Below are 20749 nucleotides of genomic sequence, written 5' to 3'. Positions count from 1 at the left end.
TTCCTGTTGTCCCGACAAAATAAAAGGCGTCAATGTTCCAGCCGCTGGGAGAGGGTTTGAAATGTTCATTAATAAGTGAACCTAATATTTTAGGTGCAAATTGACACAAATGTCGTTTTTCTTCATTTTCCTGGTCGTCCGTTTTGCTCAAACAGAAATAAAGGCCTGTCTCTAATTGTGGCCTGGTTCCAATAAAGGCCTGGTCCTAGATGCCCTTGAGTAAATAAAGGCCCGGGCCTATATTAGAGCATTTACGGTATTTTAAATCTTTGCCCCGTCTCACTGTACGATCTAGATCTGTGATTTTGAGCTGATCCGTCGCAGTCAGACAAAATCAGCTTTTACGCCCACGGAAAAGCTTGCCTTGCAACCCAGGTCTAAAGGGGCTGTTGGAGAAAAATGGCAGCCATGTTTTCGTCAATCTGCAGTAAATCTTATCACGGCTGAGTGTAATGAGTGTATGGAGTGAATGAATACTCTAGTGTGTGAAACTTGAGCATCTGGAAGAGTGCAATATGAGCTTAAATCAGTCAAATAAACCAGACCTATATCATGACAAAGGACAAGACGACAACAACACAACTAGATCTGAGCCACTAACCAAAGTCCATTACCCGCTGGCACACCCCTGCTCCCATTACCCGCTGGCACACCCCTGCTCCCGTGGACGGATGTCTCGCGCTCTTCAGCAGACACTAAAAGCAACATGTGCAAAGACTGAGCTCATGGATGAGTCCAACAATAGCCATAAGTCTTTCCGTGTGACTTGTGGATGTCGGGTTGCCCTGTCCAGCTCTCAGTGGGGAGTTCTCTATGAAGCCGCTCGTATAAAGCAAAGAGCCGTCATCACCGATCCATCTCGGTAATGTCTCAGTTTTACAGCAGGACGGCCGTGGACGTGCAGCTCTTTAATCACGTCACAGCAAACGCAGGAGCCTCCGCTGAACTCGGTGTCACAGAGAGTAACTCCAGTGAGGTCATGCACACTCAAAGCACGGATTGACAAATAAAGACAAGGTTTTATTATTCACAGTGACAATGTATTCAGGAAATCTGAGTGGGGCTGCAGATGGCGACTGAATTGAACTCTAGTATCACTTTTTAGGTTTGTTTTGTCAGACACTAAGGTTAGAGATGTTAAAGATCTTTTACCTTTACATGTTTCAGCGCCATCTGCAGGCCGTCATCAGAAGTGTCGTGTCACTTATCAGCTGTTCTTACTTCCGAGGCAGTTTCTGGTACATCCTAAAGATAAAATACCACAGGGGGACCATGCAAATCATACATAGGAGAAACAGGACGACCTTTCCACATAAGAAAAAAGGAACACCAAACAGAATGTGAAAAAGAAACAAGGGGACGACTCACACGAACAAAAAAAGAAAAGGCAGAACAGGAGAATTTAAAATCAGCTATTTCGGACCAAAAGAAACAACCACATCATGGACTGGGACGAGGCTCGACATTTGTGTCCATTTGCACCTAAAATATTAGGTTCATTTATGAATTAACATTTCAAACCCTCTCCCAGCGGCTGGAACATTGACGCCTTTTATTTTGTCGGGACAACAGGAAGTGTTTCGTTGCTGTTAGCGGAGCTTTGACATCAGTGTCACTGCAGGTTTCTGTTTCGTTTTTACCGCACCGGATTATTTGTTGTTATCTTGTGTAAAAGGCGAGTTTAGACGGAGCGTTTGTGTTTGTGATCGATCATGAGACTGACCCGAGAGAAGACGAGACGCTCGCGCTGATGGGAGGAGTTATTTTGAGGCGTGGGACTGACCTGCACACGGAGCAGCTGGACGTGCTTTGAAGACGCGATGGAGACTTTATTAAAACCCTGGAGGGTCACACAACATTTGTCCTGTTTCCAAATATCGTCACAGGAGGTTTGAAAAGTGGCTAAATCTGTGTCAAAGTTACGCTCGGATCAGCTCCTCCGCAGCGTCCCCCTCGGCCCGGGTTCAGTTTGTTACTTCCTGCACGTGGGTTTTCATTTACACGAGTCTGAGACAAATTCCTAACATGGGGAATATTTCTACCGCTATAGTTTCTAATAAAAGCCCCGGCCTGTTTTAGAGACCGGCTTTAATTTGCCTCCGCCAGCCACGAACCCGGCCTCTGTCGGAGACCCGGCCTCTGTCGGAGACCCGGCCTCTGTCGGAGACCCGGCCTCTGTCGGAGACCCGGCCCCTGCCGGAGACCCGGCCCCTGCCGGAGACCCGGCCCCTGTCGGAGACCCGGCCCCTGTCGGAGACCCGGCCTCCGTCAGAGACCCGGCCACTAATGGAATACAGGCCAGTATTAGAGAATTTACGGTATGTGTGTTTCGTGCTTGACATCGCCGTGTTTGGTCCGCAACTCACTGGCACTTTTTCATTTTGGCCTCTGAGACAAAAGGTTTGGGCACCCCTTGGTTTAAACATCTACAAACACTTTCTAAAATACTTTATAGTCCAGCCTTCTCCAGTGTTAATGCTTCTGAACTTCTGAAATCTAAGAGCATACTCTGTGGTTGTCACCATTTCTAAAACTATACAACCGTGTAGTGTAAAATATCTTCTGTTTGAGTGGGTTCAAAGCTGCCTGCTCCGTAACCCCCCGTCCCCTACGGCTCGCTGCCGAAGTGCTGCTCATTCCAACAATTCTGCTTGTGACATGTGACTGACAGGCGACTGATGGATGTCCAAAGCCGCCGCCGGCTCTGAATGCGGCCCGTTCAGCCTAATGCGCGCTGACGTTTCAAGTGGCAGCTACAGAAACCTGCCGCTTTTTATTGGCACTTTAATGAGAACGTGCCCGAGGGAGGGCCTTCTGGGAGCCCCCCCGCCCGCTTCACGTTTCGGAGAGAGCTGCCAAGTTTTAACAATAACCGTAAATCTATATATATACAGTATATAAGAGAGAACGTTCAGGCCCGAGCAAACTCACTGCCCTGCATGAAAGGCTTCTGTCTCGCATTCGTGAAATTTCAAGCTGAAAGTTGTTAACACGTGTAGATTGTGGACTTTCTCTAGCGTAACAATAGCTTTCAGGAGCAAAGCACGACCACCAGGACTCTGTAGTAAGACCATCATGGGGTTAGGACATAAAATGCAATATAAATCCCTATAGGTTTAACTTACAAAGATAATTAGTATGTGGCGGCAACTTCAGTCTTCTACAGCACAGCTTTAAATGAAGCAGAAATGTTTTATTTATAGAACTTTAACACATTTATTCCCAAGATGTCCATTGCGCCCACTGTCAAAATTTGGGTTACGGTCAACATTGCAGTTTCTGAAACATTTACACGCGTGCGCAGACAGAGTTACTCCAGTATACACGGTCATTGTAATCAATTGGAAATATTCTGATCCAAACCTCCTTCTTTTTTTTCTTCTACAACAGCAGGAGCACGGCGGGTAATGAACACAAGGACCGCTAGCAGTTTTTGTTACTGTGAATATGCACCAAAGCGCAAACAAAGAAATCGGCAGAAAATGGCGGCCATTTTAGGGATAGGTTTGCCTGAGTCCTCCTAGGAACGCCCCCACCTCCTGGAGACGCCTCCGAGCTTTCGTCACCAGCCGAGTAACCAACCACTGCTCCTCAGCAGAACCCCCTCCCCACTGATGCCACAGACAGCGTGTGGAGGGGGCGTGTCTAAAGGCTCAGAGGTTCTTAAAGAGACAGAGGCCTATTTCAAGACATTCACTACAGCCATTTTGAGAGAGACATTTTATACAAGGCAGTTATTCTAATTTACTGCATTTACAGACCAACAGAAGGTTTGCTCATCATTGTAGTGAGATATAGACTGGTGCTGTGTGACTGACAAAAGCAGAATACCCCCTCTTTAAACATGCAAACGTGCTTCTTGTGTATATCCTGAAGGCTGCGCACCAGACGGCGCATACATGTACTTCGTGATTCCTTGAACATCTGCAGAACACAAATGAATGTTCCTTTTGAAGGGGATATTCCAATTCACGTTTACATAATATATCAAATATTCGGGTTAGAAAAGGAGTAACCCAGGGGTCATATTCAGGTTTTAAAGAACGGAATATGAGCACTCGGGTTTCTGCTGATGTTTTCATGGCCGTTACTGCATGAAATCCATTTTTGTTCTTTTTGGGAGGAGCTACAATTAATTATCCTTTTTTTTTGCGGTCTGGGTTATTGCCAGGGGCGGAATGGCCATATGTCCATTCTGGAAGAGCACAGAAGGGCCGCTGGCTCTAGGGCCGCCAGTCTCGCCTCTCACTTCACCTTACCCTTATCCCGGGGGAAACCGAGCTTTACCCAAATTAAAAAGCTTAAAAGAAAAGCGTCCGAAAACAAAAATGTGCTGGAAAAGCAACAAAAAAGTGACAAAAACAAAATGTGACAAAAACGTGATGACAAAGCGATGAAAAAACAAAAAAAACATGACAAAAAAAAAAAAAACGAGACGAAAACACAACAAAAAGCCACAAAAAGGTAATGAAAAAGCAGCAAAAAAGCAACAAAAACGAACATCAACAAACAAAAATGCCAGGTGTGACAAAAAGTTACCATCACTTTTCTAGATTTGAGCTTTCAAATGAGGCGTTACAGTGTTGCTCTCCAGTCAAGAAGCTCTTGGATTTGGGTAAAGCCGAACTGGAGAAAATGCTCTCGGTTAAAGGGGCTATAAGGAGTTTAAAAATGTTAAAACTACTACTAAAAGTATTTTCCTCCCCTACATGATCCTCCATGACCTGATGTGTAGAATGAGCCCAGACCTGTTCACCACAACTGCCTCTAAAATCCTGCACTGTCACTCAGAAAGTTGTTACTTCGGGTCTGAAGCGCCGTCATGCACGAGCTTAATATAGAAGCTGCAGTTACACGTAAGACCTGAGGTGGCAGTAGTGAGTATAAAATGGCTAACTTGCATCCAGCCCCTTTAAGGCGCGGTGTAAGAGGTTAACATATGTGTTTGTGGAAGTGTCGCATTCACGCTAATTTGGGCCAGGCTGACCAGAGTCCAGGGCTGTTTTTCAGTCCCAGTCCGCCCCTGGTTATTGCTAATATTCTGGTTATGAAAGGGTTGTTGACTGCATGTAAACGTAATGAAAAAACATGTGAATAATCCCAGCTGTGATCTCTTTCTACCAAAACAAAGCACTTGTAGTAAAGTTACTATTGTCTATAGTCACGTATCTCAAAGCGAATCTCGAAAGAGCAGCTGTGGTAGTTCAAATCCTGCAGTAATTGTATTGAGTAATTGCAGCCACATGCGATGGCTCAAGGCCTTGCAGAATTTGAAGTTCATCTTTTTAGTCTTAAATCCAAAACTGCACTGCATACTTTTTTACCCTTTGACGCTGCCACACACAAAGTCAGAGGCTTTTAAATCTCACGCAGTCCCGGACTTCAGTAAACAAATAAAACAGTTTTGTTAGACGGTAGTTGGTACTAGGCTGTGGTTAATCCAAAACCAATATCCGACACTGGCTGGTGATCCCTGACAGGGCTGGACTGGCAGGAAAAAATCGACCTCGGACTTTTGGGTCAAGACCGGCCCTATAATGAATTGTCGAGGTCATTAGCAATAGAATAAACCCTTGAACTAAACCCGTATAAGCTACAAAACCAAGGACAATAGTTGCGTGTTGTTTCAGCCGAATTTGAGCAAACGCATCAGAGCACTCACGACTTTGAAGGAACAGGCCACCGTTTCTACATACTGAGATATGTTCTTACCTGAGCTGTGACGAGTTCTTTAGGACCTGTCTGATCTTCAGTCACGTAAACACAGCGCAGACGGCGTTAGCATTTAGCCTCTCCCTCTCTCCTCTATAGCTCCAAAACAGGTCAAGATAGAAGCTACCAAGCTCTTCCACGTTTTCCCTATTTAAATATGGTTACATGAAGTGTTCCACTACAAAGTATAATTACACAAAATTAAACAATGTGGATTTTCTAAGTGGATAAAAGGGGGAACTATATTGTAAGGCGTAATAATACCAGGAGTTTGGCATCCGCGCAGTAAAGTGAAGATTACTGAACGGATTTCTGTATGGGGCCTGACCTCTCATCAGGTCAGACCGGCCCAAAGTACGTCGGCCCACGGGGAAAACCCCTGGTGTTCCCGAAGGCCAGTCCAGCCCTGATCCCTGACCGGTGACACATACCAAGAGTGGAATTTGGCATCCGCACAGTAAAGTGAAGATTGCAGCGTGGATTTCGAACTACTCCTGGTATTATTACGCCTTACAATATAGTTCCCCCTTTTATCCGCTTAGAAAATCCACATTCACGTAACCATATTTAAATAGGGAAAACGTGGAAGAGCTTGGTAGCTTCTGTCTTGACCTGTTTTGGAGCTATAGAGGAGAGAGGGAGAGGCTAAATGCTAACGCCGTCTGCGCTGTGTTTACGTGACTGAAGGCACGGGGGAAGATCAGACAGGTCCTAAAGAACTCGTCAAAGCTAAGGTAAGAACATATCTCAGTATGGAAAAACGGTGGCCTGTTCCTTTAAGGGGGATAAAAGCAAATGCTCAAGTCTCTCAAATTCGCCGTGTTCCCTCCAGACTTTAAGGTTTCATCATGGGCTGGAGAGTCAAGCACGTGGTTTAGAATAATCTTTTCATGAACCCAGAGGACATGCAGCCTCCACACAGAAAGCCCCTATACTCTGAGCGCGATATATGTATGTCTTTGCGTCCAGTTGGCACCGAAACAGACCTGAGGAGCAGTCGGTGCCGCATGAGCGTGATACATGGCTGTGAACTTTCCCCCGTCGTCTTCTCTCCCTCTGAAGTCTAACCAGCCTCTAAATCTGACAGATGAGGATTTTACACTTAAACAGGCCCGAGCCAAAACGTTCAACATCAAACAGGGATTTACGTCTTCAGCTAAAAGCCCCCATAACGCGATCGGACAACTAAAGTAGATCCACAGATACTAGTCAAGTCGATATGTCAGAGAGTGTAGAAAAGTCTCCCAGCGCTGATGCTCCGAGCCGGGAGCCAGAACCGCTGGATCAGGAGACGGGACTTATGCAATCGCCGCACTTTTACGAGGACGATTAGCTTCAGTGTGTTAGCCTCCATGTAACCTCTGGGGCACGAGAGTTTACGAGGCGCCATCTTTGACAATGAAGTTCACCTCATTCAGAGCATATTCCACTGCATTTGGATGTATTTTGTGTTTATATTGCCTACAGATGCAGTAGCTGGTTTGTATGTATTTCATTCTTTAGGATGAGGCTGATTGAAAGTCGTTGCTAGTGTGTGGTTTGGCACTGCTGCTGATAAAAGAGCACCCTTGACCTTTAGCTGAAACTTTGACGATTAATCTTTTTTTAAGGGACTATACGGAGTTTAAAAATGTTTAAAGTATGTATTTTCCTCCCCCTACATGTCCCAGCCATGTCCTAATGAATGAGCTCAGACCTGTTCACCACAACTGCCTGTAAAATCCTGCACTGTCACTCAGAAAGGTGTTACTTCCGGGTCCGAAGTGCCGTCATGCACCAGCTTAACATAGAAGCTGCAGTTACACGTATGACCTGAGGTGGCAGTAGTGAGCACTGAATGGCCTACTTGCGTCTAGGCCCCTTAAAGGAATAGGCCACCGTTTTTCCATACTGAGATATGTTCTTACCTGAGCTTTGACGAGTTCTTTAGGACCTGTCTGATCTTCAGTCACGTAAACACAGCGCAGACGGCGTTAGCATTTAGCCTCTCCCTCTCTCCTCTATAGCTCCAGAACAGGTCAAGATAGAAGCTACCAAGCTCTTCCACGTTTTCCCTATTTAAATATGGTTACGTGAAGTGTTCCACTACAAAGTATAATTACACACAATGAAACTGTGGATTTTCTAAGCGGATAAAAGGCGGGACTATATTGTAAGGCGTAATAATACCAGGAGTAGTTCGAAATCCGCGCAGTAATCTTCACTTTACTGTGCGAATGCTAAACTACTCCTGGTATTATTACGCCTTACAATAGAGTCCCCCCTTTTATCCGCTTAGAAAAAAACTTCACGTAACCATATTTAAATAGGGAAAACGTGGGAGAGCTTGGTAGCTTCTATCTTGACCTGTTTTGGAGCTATAGAGGAGAGAGGGAGAGGCTAAATGCTAACGCCGTCTGCGCTGTGTTTACGTGACTGAAGGCACGGGGGAAGATCAGACAGGTCCTAAAGAACTCGTCAAAGCTCAGGTAAGAACATATCTCAGTATGGAAAAACGGTGGCCTGTTCCTTTAGAGGGATATTTCAGGATTTTTGACATAGGGCCTCATTTCATAGTTATCCAGAGTGTTGATTTCTTGATTTTTTTTTCCTTATATTTGTTTAATGGTGCTAGGCTAGTGCTAGGCTAGTGCATGTCTATGGTAACTACTAGCCTGCATTAAAAACCTCTTCAAAAATCATGGGGTCGTCCTCCAAACCATTTCATATCTGATTTGTAGAAGCTCCTTTGTGAATCCCATGTGTAGTAATGCCGGCCGCAGGTAAACAAACGATTATAGAGCCGAAAACCAAGCAACCTATGCTGCGTAGCTACAACCAGGGAGCTGATGATGCTCAAATATAAGTTCTTTTAAATGGAAAATGGTGATATTTAAAGAAAATGATTCAGTCAACACAGGCATTTATATGGTTAGTCTGGTTTTATAAGTGATTGGCCTCACTTATGTGCTTGGGTCAGACTGTTTTTAATGCAGGCTAGTAGTTACCATAGACATGCGCTAGCCTAGCACTAGCCTAGCACCACTAAACTCTTCAAATATAAGGACTGCAACACTCTGGATAACTAGGAAATGAGGCCCTATGTCAAAAATCCTGAAATATCCCTTTAAAGTCTAGGCATGTAAGCAATTGTTTGAGCGTTATGGACTCAATTTGTGCTCTGATGAAGGAAAGATGGATGCGTTTGAAATCCTCCGAACATCATCGAGTCCTCAAGACATTACTCAACATCTCTGCACTCGACAATGTCTCTTTTTCACACGTTTTTCTCATATTCCCCCCGTCTCGTGTTGACACTTTTGCCTGTATATTCCCAGTTTTTATAGAGAAGGTGTTGAGCAGCTGGAGGAGGATTGTAACTCAGTGGAAGCGCGATGACCTCCTCGCTGTAAACCACAGTCTCTCTGTTAATGGACACTTTTATAGGTTCTGGTGCATCAGGGTGAAGTCAGGAGCCAGATTTATGATGCTCTTTATTTGGCGCGAGGACGTGTGGGGGAAGTGGGTGTTCTTGAACGTGCCCGGATCCCGTTTAAAGACGCGAGGAGACAATCCTTTAGTCCGGCAGCTGCAAATAGGGACAGAGCCGTGGGAAGATGTTTTAGTTAGGGGGCGTTGAGGGACAACATTTACCCCCAAAATACTTTTTCTGTGCATAAATCCTATTTATTAACCTCTTAACTCCCGCCTGAACCGAGAGCGTTTTCTCCAGTTCAGCTTTACCCAAATCCTGTAGGCCAGTGTAACGCCTCATTTGAAAGACCTACAAAACTAAATGGATCTTTTTCCTCACGTCAGATTTTTTTTTTCATCACTTTTTTTGTAGGGCAGTCGTGACTTTTTTGTCACTTTTTCGTCCAATTTTTGTTTTTGTTTTTTTCATTTTTTGTCACTTCTTTGTCCATTTTTTCTAAATTTTTCGTACAATTTTTCTCACTTTTTGGTCAATTTTTTGTCCATTTTTTGTCAAATTTTTGTCAATTTTTGTCATTCTTATCACTTTTTCGTCCTTTTTTTCACCGTTTTTCATCAAATTTTTCCCACTTTTTTGTAAATTTTTTGTCACTTTTTCGTCCAATTTTTCGTTGTTTTTTCGTACATTTTTTCTCACTTTTTTGTCAATTTTTTGTCAATTTTTCTCAATTTTTTGTCCATTTTTTGGTCACTTTTTCGTCAAATTTTTCGTCAAATTTTTCCCACTTTTTTGTAAATTTTTTGTCACTTTCTCATCAATGTTTTCTCACTTTTTTCCCATTTTCATCATTGTTTTCGTCTCAGTTTTGTTGCTATTTTCACACCTTTTTTCCAGAAGCTTTTGGACTGGGGTAAAGCTGGAGAAAATGTGCTCGGTTCAGGTGGGAGTTAAGGGGTTAATATTGCCTGCTGTCCCACGGCCTTGTGTGGATGTTCTTGAACGTGCCCGGATCCCGTTTAAAGACGCGAGGAGACAATCCTTTAGTCCGGCAGCGGCAAATCTCTGGAACATCCCCCCCCAGAACGCTAGAGATGTTCCAATGGTTTAAACCGCTCTGTTTGCGTTGGGGTTTGAGGCGAGTTGAGCTGCGTTTTCACTTGGGTCAGAGCCGTGGGAAGATATTTTAGTTAGGGGGCGCTGAGGGACAAAATGTACCCCCAAAATACTTTTTCTGTGCGTAAATCCTATTTATTAACCTCTTAACTCCCGCCTGAACCGAGAGCATTTTCTCCAGTTCAGCTTTACCCAAATCCTGTAGGCCAGTGTGACGCCTCATTTGAAAGACCTACAAAACTAAATGGATCTTTTTCCTCACGTCAGATTTGCTGATTTACATCACTTTTTTTGGTTGGGCAGTCGTCTCATTTTTGTCAAATTTTCGTGACTTTTTTGTCACTTTTTCGTCAAATTTTTCGTTGGTTTTTTTGTCAATTTTGTCTCACTTTTTTGTCAATTTTTGTCATTTTTTGTACATTTTTTTGTCACTTTTTCGTCAAATTTTTCACAATTTTTCATCACATTTTTCCCGCTTTTTTGTCAATTGTTTGTCCATTTTTTTTTTTTTCAAATAAACTGGGACTCTTATGTGTATTTTTTTTCCCAGGAAAAAAATACAAAACATTTTTGGGCAGCACATGCAGTGACTTGAGTGGACAAAGTGTGCCCAGGAACATGATCAAACGATTTAAAAACACACACAAAAAAAGCAGCAGTGTGTGACCTGTTTCCTTGTCCTCTTTGCAGGTACGAGGAAGAAGGGACTGGGCTTGAAGCGTGAGAGGAAGAGGCTGCGGCTGCTCCGTCTGGCTGAAATGGGCCTCTCAGCCAATCAGACGGCTGCGGGCGGCCTCCGTGTGCGCAAACAAAGACCCCAGCCAATCCCGGGATGGCAGTCGACGACCCCCACCAACCACACCACAGCAGAAGGCCTCGGTCTGCGCAGACAGTGACCTCGGGCTGACCGGATGACAGCGAGTCCAGACAACCAATGAGACGACAGCACAGCACTTAACGTCTCCGCAGACTTTGACCTCGGCCAATCGGACGCTGCAGGAAGTCAATTCAGCCAATCACGTGACGGCGTCCGTACTGAGAGCGACATACGCATCATATTCTGTTCTTCTGTTTTAAATAAGGCGTAACCATATTTGCTGCTTGCCTCTAATACAAGGGTGTCCGAACCTTTTCATTGAGGGAAACATACTGAAGAGTGTACAGAACAATACAGTGGAATATTCAACTGAGTGCATTTAAAGGAACAGTCTGAGATATGTTCTTACCTGAGCTTAGACGAGTTCTTTAGGACCTGTCTGATCTTCAGTCACGTAAACACAGCGCAGACGGCGTTAGCATTTAGCCTCTCCCTCTCTCCTCTATAGCTCCAAAACAGGTCAAGATAGAAGCTACCAAGCTCTTCCACGTTTTCCTTATTTAAATATGGTTACTGTTATGGTAGTGGTTTAGTCCATACGCTACTCTCGAGCGCCCTCTTGTGTCTTGGGGGATTGTCTGGTGAGGAGTTAAAATAAATGGCTGCCAGCACTTCCACACAGAGCCGTCTCGGTTTCATTGATTACAGCTAACCGGTACTTACAACGAACAAGACATGGTGTCAGAAGTGGTCCGGGGGAGCGACGAAACAAAAGAAGGACTTGCTCTTACTGACCGGAGTGAACTCGCGTTTTAAGCTTGAAGAAACAAGCGCAGTAAGTGCCGAGCTAACCGAAGCTAACACGATAGTGGCGCCAGTTAGCATCGATCGTGACACATCATGGCAGCAGCCGCAGCGCCACCAACGGCATTTCAGATCTCGCCGCCACCAAAATTTGACTTCAAAAAGCCAGAAGAGTGGCCGAAATGGACCAAACGGTTCGAACGATTCAGGATAGCTTCTGGGCTCGAGCTACAGCCAGAAGAAAACCAGATAAACACGTTGATTTACACAATGGGTGAAGAAGCAGAGGACGTGCTCACTTCATTGAACCTGACAGATGAGGAGGCGAGTGATTACAACACGATGGTAGCCAGGTTGGAAGCACATTTTGTTGTGAGAAGAAATGTCATTTTTGAACGTGCAAAGTTTAACCAAAGAAAACAAGAAATAGGAGAGACTGCAGACAGTTTTATCACATCATTGTATGCCCTGGCAGAGCACTGTGGCTATGGTGCCCTGCACAGCGAAATGATCAGAGACAGACTCGTGGTCGGGATAAGTGACAAGCGGCTCTCGGAGTCACTGCAGATGGATGCTGAGCTTACGCTGGACAAAGCAGTCATGAAAATTCGCCAAAGCGAGCTTGTGAAGAAACAGCAGGATCTTCTGAAAAATAACTTCAGACAAGTAAACCCCTGCAACGTGGACAGTGTCAAAGCAAAAACGAAGACTTTCACTAAAACATTCAATAAACCACCAAAGGCAATGAAACAAGCCCAAGAGAGAAACACAAATCGTGACACTCAACAATGCAACAGGTGTGGTAAGGCACCCTATCACAGCAACCACATTTGCCCAGCCAGAGATGTATTCTGCAATCAGTGCAAGAAAAAAGGACACTATGCACGAGTGTGTAGGTCAGGAGCAGTAAGAGAAATTCAGGCCGCGGGTAATGACGATGACAGTGAAAGTGAGGTTGCATTTTTAGGCTCAGTAGCTTCAGATAAGTCAGATGATGCATGGGTTACGACTGTCAAAGTAAACAATCTAGACTGTGTGCTCAAGATTGACACAGGAGCAGACGTCACTGTCCTCCCTGAAAAGGTGTACAATACTCTAGCACAGAGACCACAACTACAGCCAACTAAACTGAAACTGTATGGGGCGGGCATGTCGCCTCTTGCAGTTAAAGGGAAGTTCACAGCTAACCTAAGCACAGCCAATAACTCGTCAGTACAGGCAGTGTATGTGGTAGCAGATCTGATACAGGGATTACTCAGTCGCCCAGCAAGTGTAGCTCTCGGGTTGGTGGCTAGAGTGGAGGCAGTGTCACTCACATCGGTAGAGGCAGTGAAGCATCGTTTCCCAAAACTGTTCAGTGGCTTAGGCAAAATGGAGGGGGAATACAGAATTGAGCTTAAAGAAGATGCCAAGCCATTTGCTCTGTCAACACCCCGACGCGTCCCACTACCCCTGTTACCTAAAGTTAAAAAGGAACTAGCTCGTATGGAGGAGCTAGGGGTCATTTCAAGAGTGGAGCAGCCCACTGACTGGTGTGCCGGGATGGTCCCGATTCCAAAGCGATCAGAAGAGGAGGTACGTGTATGTGTCGACCTAACAAAGCTGAATGACTCTGTCAAACGTGAACGACACATGCTACCATCAGTCGAGCACACTCTGGGACAGCTTCAAGATGCAAAGATCTTCTCAAAACTCGATGCAAACTCAGGATTCTGGCAAATCCCGTTGTCAAGAGATTCAGCACTCTTAACCACATTCATCACACCATTCGGGAGATTTTGTTTTAATCGACTCTGTTTTGGTATTTCATCTGCTCCCGAACATTTCCAGAGAAGGATGTCCCAGCTCTTGGAGGGGCTGGAAGGCGTGGTCTGCCAGATGGACGACATACTGGTGTACGCTGAGACGCAGGCCCAACACGACACACGACTGGAGGCAGTTCTGAAGCGGCTCGAAAAGTCAGGAGTGACGCTGAACAGCGAGAAATGTGAGTTCTCTAAAACCTCCATTAAGTTTCTGGGACAGATCATTGACAGCACTGGAGTGAAAGCAGACCCAGAAAAAGTGAAAGCAGTCAGCAACATGGAGGCACCCACAGACGTCAGTGGTGTGAGGCGGTTCCTAGGGATGGTCAATCATTTGGGAAAATACCTCCCTCACCTCGCAGAGAAGACACAGCCACTGAGGGACTTGCTGGGTGCTAAAAACATGTGGTGCTGGGGTGATGCACAACAAAAAGCATTTGACATGATCAAGTCAGAACTGAGCAGGCCACCAAACTTGGCACTCTACAACCCAAAAGCCCAGACAACAGTATCAGCAGACGCATCTTCCTTTGGACTCGGAGCAGTGCTGCTTCAAAAGCAAGAAGACGGCACAGTCAAACCAGTCGCATTCGCATCAAGAGCACTCAGCCCGACAGAACAAAGGTATGCTCAGATTGAGAAAGAGGCCCTGGCCATAACCTGGGCGTGCGAGCGGTTCTCAGATTTTCTCATAGGCATCGAGTTCCATGTCGAGACGGATCACAAACCTTTAGTGCCACTTTTAGGCTCAAAGAACCTTGACGAGCTACCACCACGTGTACAGAGACTGAGAATGAGATTAATGAGGTACTGTTTCTCCATTTCACATGTGCCTGGCAAATGCATTGCGACTGCGGACGTGTTGTCCAGAGCACCAGAAAAGACAGTGCATGACAAAATATTAGGAGAAGAAATAGACTTGTATGCACATCAGGTTGTCACTAATCTTCCTGCAACAGAGAAAAGGTTACTACAAATCCGAGAACACCAAGACAGGGACGACGTATTGAGACAAGTGAAACAATACTGCTGGAATGGCTGGCCGGACAAACACAAAATATCAGGGCCATGCTTTCCCTATCAGCAACACGCCGGTGACCTCACAGTTGAGAATGGCCTACTGTTAAAGGGGACACGTATAGTCATTCCCAAGTCACTGCAAAAGGACATTTTGGGCCGTCTACACACAGGTCACCAGGGCATCGCAAAGTCCAGAGAGAGAGCAAAGCAGTCGGTATGGTGGCCAGGACTCAGCGCACAACTGCAGAAGTTAGTGTCTGAATGTGACACGTGTGCTAAAGAGAGGCCACACCACAGAGAAACACTACTGCCCACAGAGTTCCCATCACATCCGTGGGAGTTGGTTGGTGTTGATCTTTTTGAATGGAATAACAGCCAGTACCTGCTTTTAGTGGACTATTTCAGCAGATTCATAGAAGTAGCCAAGCTCACACACACTACTTCTACGGCAGTGATTGAACACATGAAGTCCATCTTCGCAAGACACGGCATTCCTGTGGAGGTTCGGAGTGACAACGGCCCACAGTTCTCATCAGAGCACTTCCAAAGATTTGCCTATGAATGGGACTTTGCCCACACCACCTCCAGTCCAAGATTTCCCCAGAGCAATGGCGAGGCTGAACGAGCCGTGAGAACAGTGAAAAATCTACTGCAAAAAGAGAGCGACCCCTATCTTGCGCTCATGGCATATCGTGCCACTCCGCTTGCTAACGGCCACAGCCCTGCAGAGCTCCTGATGGGAAGAAAACTTCGCACGACAGTGCCCATCCTTCCATCCTGCCTCAGTCCAGGGTGGACTGACATCACTACGCTGAGAGAGAGAGAACGGAGAGAGAGAGAGAAGCAGTGGAAATGGTTCAATAGCAGACACCGAGCACATGACCTTTCGGGACTACACCCAGGAAATCAGGTTTGGATTACAGACATGAAAGAAAATGGGACAGTTACAGCCAGGGCGGATACACCAAGGTCGTACCTGGTTCAGACCCCCAGAGGACTCCTGAGACGCAATCGGAGTCATCTTGTCACTCTCACAGGGTCTAAGACCGACCCTGAGGACACCCCTGGTTATGTCCTGCAGAACGACCCGCCACTTGATGCACCTGCTACTCCTCGACTCCCAACATCTCCAAATAACCGTCCTACAGAGAAGCGGTATCCAACCAGGGAGAGAAACCCTCCGAGGTACCTTAAGGACTTTGACCTAGGTAGAAGGTACTCTCAAACGCTGAGTGACCAGCCCGGGGCAGAATAGTCCCCTCACTCAGCTGAAGGTATGGGTAGTCTATCCCACCTTCATAGTTAGTTCATTGTTCAAGATAAGAAGAAGAAATGTTACGCCAATTACAAATGTAATAACAGATAATCCTGTACAAATTTAAAAGAAAAAAATAATAGTTCTATTTACAAGCTAAGAAAGAAGTTTGTTATCACAGCCCCAATTGGTAACAGTACATGTAAATAAGATGCAATGTTTACATTTTTGCATGATAAGTTGACACAATTTTGATGTAACGTTATCGCTCATAACGTACTGAGAAAGGGGGATGTTATGGTAGTGGTTTAGTCCATACGCTACTCTCGAGCGCCCTCTTGTGTCTTGGGGGATTGTCTGGTGAGGAGTTAAAATAAATGGCTGCCAGCACTTCCACACAGAGCCGTCTCGGTTTCATTGATTACAGCTAACCGGTACTTACAACGAACAAGACAGTTACGTGAAGTGTTCCACTACAAAGTATAATTACACACAATTAAACAATGTGGATTTTCTAAGCGGATACAAGGGGGAACTATATTGTAAGGCGTAATAATACCAGGAGTTGTTTGGCATCCGCACAGTAAAGTGAAGATTACTGCGCGGATTTCGAACTACTCCTGGTATTATTACGCCTTATTATCCGGCTCTTCACAACGTAAGTAGAAGCTCCGTTGATTTGAATGGGATTTCCCAACGTTCTACCGGTCATTATTTTCTGATAAAGGACCTCTGAGAAAAATAATGACGCTGCCAATGGCAACGGAGTCGGTGCTTTCATATCACTCCGCACGTACGTAGCAGCGACACTATCTGTCCCGTCACTGAGAGAGAAGTCGGGGAATCTCTGACTTTCAACTTACCCAGAGATTCGCCACCATTTCTCCAACTGCACCTTCAGCTAAGTAGCTAGGCTAGCTGCTAGCCTTGCTGCTTCTAGCCTAGCAAAACTTTGCCGAGCAACGCGCAAACTTTTGGGAACTATTTGTCGTGGAAGTCATTAAATAAACCTTTCGACCTTCATAAAAGTGTATGAAGTTTATGTTGTGTGTGTTCAGTTGGTAAATGGCCGATAATAAGCGGATAATGTATAGAACGCTGGTCATTATCGGGAAAATAAGAACCTTCAGGGCGAAACAAGACCGGTTCGCCCTGTCGCTGCTTATTATCCCGATAATGACCAGCGTTCTATACATTATCCCTTACTTACAACAGGGGTGTCCAAACCTTTTTTCATGGGGGGGCCACATATTGAAGGGTACACGGGGTGAAGGGCCACAGATCGGTGGTTAGTGCCATGAAACCTTTGACAAGCAGAGGTTTAAAATGTGCCCCACACCGTCATTTATGCTTAAAACCTTCGTGCCAGCTCTTTGTAAAAGGTTCATACTGTCTTCTTAGCCTATTATAGTTTTGTTCTTTTAGTAAGACAGAAGGTTTAGTTTACCTGCTTTAGTCATCCTCCATGCCAGCTCTGTCTCACGATAAAATGTGAGACAGAGCACATTTTATTGGTTAGTTGTTAGGTTAGAAACAACTAGGTTAGCTGTTTCTAACCTAACAACTAATCCGCGCAGTAATCTTCACTTTACTGTCCGGATGCCAAACTACTCCTGGTATTATTACGCCTTACAATATAGTCCCCCCTTTTATCCGCTTAGAAAATCCACATTGTTTAATTTTGTGTAATTATACTTTGTAGTGGAACACTTCACGTAACCATATTTAAATAGGGAAAACGTGGAAGAGCTTGGTAGCTTCTATCTTGACCTGTTTTGGAGCTATAGAGGAGAGAGGGAGAGGCTAAATGCTAACGCCGTCTGCGCTGTGTTTACGTGACTGAAGATCAGACAGGTCCTAAAGAACTCGTCACAGCTCAGGTAAGAACATATCTCAGTGTGGAAAAACGGCGGCCTGTTCCTTTAAGAGAGATTGAAACCATTCGCTGCACCTTTATTTTGGCTAACGCCAGCTTTGTCTCACAAGCAAATGTTACTTTTTGAGGTTTTAATCGTGTAGAATTATTAAAAGTACCAATTCAACAAGTGTCACTAATTCCCATTATGTTGAACGCACGACGGTCATTTTGTGAAGTTTGGTGTCAGATCTGCACTACAAAAAGTAAAGAGTCAGACTGATGTTACAGTGCAAATAAGAAATCAAGTTCTTTGGAAAGCCCAAAATCACAACACAAACCTTAAAACAGTGAAACAATAACCAGGGCCACAGACATTTACTTTGTCCATAGAGTCATTTGAACCATTTTGCATTTTAAAGACCTTATATTTGAGCAGCATCAGCTTCGTGGTTGTATAAGCTACGCGGCGGCGGAGTGATCTGCTAGAAAATAGTCCCTCAAAATGCGAGCGTTCATGTGATGCAGGTCAGTTATATTCCAAACATTATGGACACAGACATTTATATGGTTAGTCTGGTGTTATAAGTGCCTCAGGTGCTCTGTGGAGTGGACTGTTTTTAATGCAGGCTAGCTGATACCATAGACATGCGCTAGCCTTGCACTAGCCTAGCACCACGTTACTCTTCAAACATAAGAACTGCATGAATTACAAAAAAAAATATCTCCAGAAATCAGCAACACTCTGGATAACGAGGAAATGAAGCCCTATGTCAAACATCCTCAAATATCCCTTTAAAGCCACAACACGTAGAATTTTACAGAATAAATAAAATTGAAATACAAGCATTTATTTTTTGACATATATTGTCATCATTGAAAAATATCTCATAAATGTACAAACCAGATGTGACTGTAAACTTCACCGGGAGTGGGCACGTCTCCACCTCGTCTCCACCTCGTCTCCATGGCGATGTGATGAAAGGCAGCAGAGTTTGACATTTGGTTAGTTTCTCATCCAAATCCATTCTTTTATCACACACTGCAGCAACAGCGTTTTCTGTGTCGAGCGTGTTTTGTTTTGCCGCAACAGTATAGTCCAAAATGTTACGCAGTGTCACTTTAAGTTGTGTACAATAAGACTGTGAAGTAACGCCGACTGTAACAAGTGAATTTCTCCTTTGTGAGATCAATAAAGGTTTATCTTATCTTATCTTATCTTAAGTTAAACCCTCGTGTCGCCTTCGCGGGTCTTTTTGACCCGCTGTCATGTTCCGGGCATTTGGACGCAATTGACCACAAGGGGGCGCCTTCCAACCTTCTCAGTGTAAATGTGAATTGACTTTCTTCAGAGTTAGACTTAAGGTCAGACACCATGAGTGACAGTAACATGAGGCTAAATACAGTGAGCTCTTTGTTTGCAGTAAAAAGGCTGAGGCCTCATTGCTCTTCAGTCACAGACTGAGAAGTGAAGAAGGAAGTCATGGAGCTTCTGCTTTAGACAGAACTTCAGACTTCTGCTGCCTGTAAGAGTCATATCATATTCTGAAACTCAAATATGTAGTAAAAACATAATATATGGAAAATTATTATTACAATTACAAAAAGAAAAATATTTGAAAATCCTGTATCAAAAAATAGTTTTATTTACTCTCATTCTAAAAAAAAAAAAACCCAAACAAAGCCAGGTCATTTGTTTCTGCTGTAAAGTCATGTTTGTCCCAGTTCCTGTCCATGTTACAGAAGAAGCTCGTGAGGTTCATTTCTTCAACAGTTTCTATAGTAACTATTTTCTCCAAAGTAAAAGTAGATCTACCACAGTCCTGTCCACATCTGTCATGGTCCACCAGGACCCACCACGACTCAGAGGAACTGGGACAAACATGACTTCACATCAGATACAAATGGTTAGGGTTTGTTTGGGTTTTCTTTTTTAGAAAAAAAAAAAAAAAAAAAAGTGATTAGATACAGGATTTTCAAGCTCCATGACTTCCTTCTTCACTTCTCAGTCTGTGACTGAAGAGCAATGAGGCCTCAGCCTTTTTACTGCAAACAAAGAGCTCACTGTATTTAGCCTCATGTTACTGTCACTCATGTCTGACCTAAAGTCTCACTCTGAAGAAAGTCAACTCACATTTACACTGAGAAGGTTGGAAGGCGCCCCCTTGTGTCACCTTGCATCCAAATGCCCGGAACATGACAGCGGGTCAAAAAGACCCGTGAAGGCGACACAAGGGGTAATACAAAGCACCAATGAAATCATCTCTAATCAACATAAATCTACGACGGCAGATGACCCGGAGTGCCTCCCCGAAGCCGTCGTTTAAACCGCTGCTGCCAATTACTTTCTGTCGATGCATTTTGTTTCTTCTCCTAAGTCAAAACATGAAGAAAAAAAAGACGTTTAAGCTTTAGAGACACGATTCAAAGCCTGCTCTACGGCTCTACTCAGATGAAAAATGTGAGCAGTTCAAAGCGTCAATAAAAAGCCATATGCGCTTTCGATAATGTATGTGCTTTTAAACGGTTCCTCCTCGATCCGCGGGCCAAACATCTTTCAGTCTCCCGCACCGGCATCGCGCTCCCGTCATCGGAATAAACAGGAATTGACAGATTTGAAGCCCCGCTGCCAAGAAACCGTCCATATCGCACAGAGGCGGCGTGGAAACGAGCGGCGTGCTCTCAATTACCCGACCGAGCGGCTCCAAGTAAAAGATATAGTGCGAGGTTTTCTTTTTTTTTTTAAAGCCGGGGTCGCGTAGGGTCTCGGCAGATTTCGATGACGTTTTTGAAAAGAACCGAGAAAGAACTGCAGATTAAGAGTCGGATTCGGGGCTGTACGGAAATACTGTTCATTGTTTGAAGACGGGGGAAGGTTTTGTGAGCGTAGAGCTGCCTCGCCGGGTCGGCCATGTTGCTTTTTAAATCACACACTGCCTGAGCAAGAGAAAAG

The 20749-nt window shown here is 44.7% G+C and overlaps 1 protein-coding gene across 1 annotated transcript in view; it reads left to right on the top strand.

Moving 5' to 3' along the window:
- Nucleotides 1–11136, top strand: part of rspo4 (R-spondin 4) — a gene marked incomplete at both ends in the record, with an annotated part of 126713 nt that extends 115577 nt beyond the window's left edge. Inside the window, one exon of the mRNA XM_079578450.1 lies at nt 10931–11136. Coding sequence (XP_079434576.1) covers nt 10931–11136 — 206 coding nt within the window. The remainder of the gene's footprint in view (nt 1–10930) is intronic.
- Nucleotides 11137–20749: the final 9613 nt, after the last annotated feature.

Source organism: Gobius niger, assembly GCF_951799975.1.
Source record: "Gobius niger genome assembly, chromosome: 20".
NCBI classification, from domain to species: Eukaryota; Metazoa; Chordata; class Actinopteri; order Gobiiformes; family Gobiidae; genus Gobius; species Gobius niger.
Note: the sequence above shows the minus strand (reverse complement) of the source record. Positions and strands in the feature narration are given on the sequence as shown.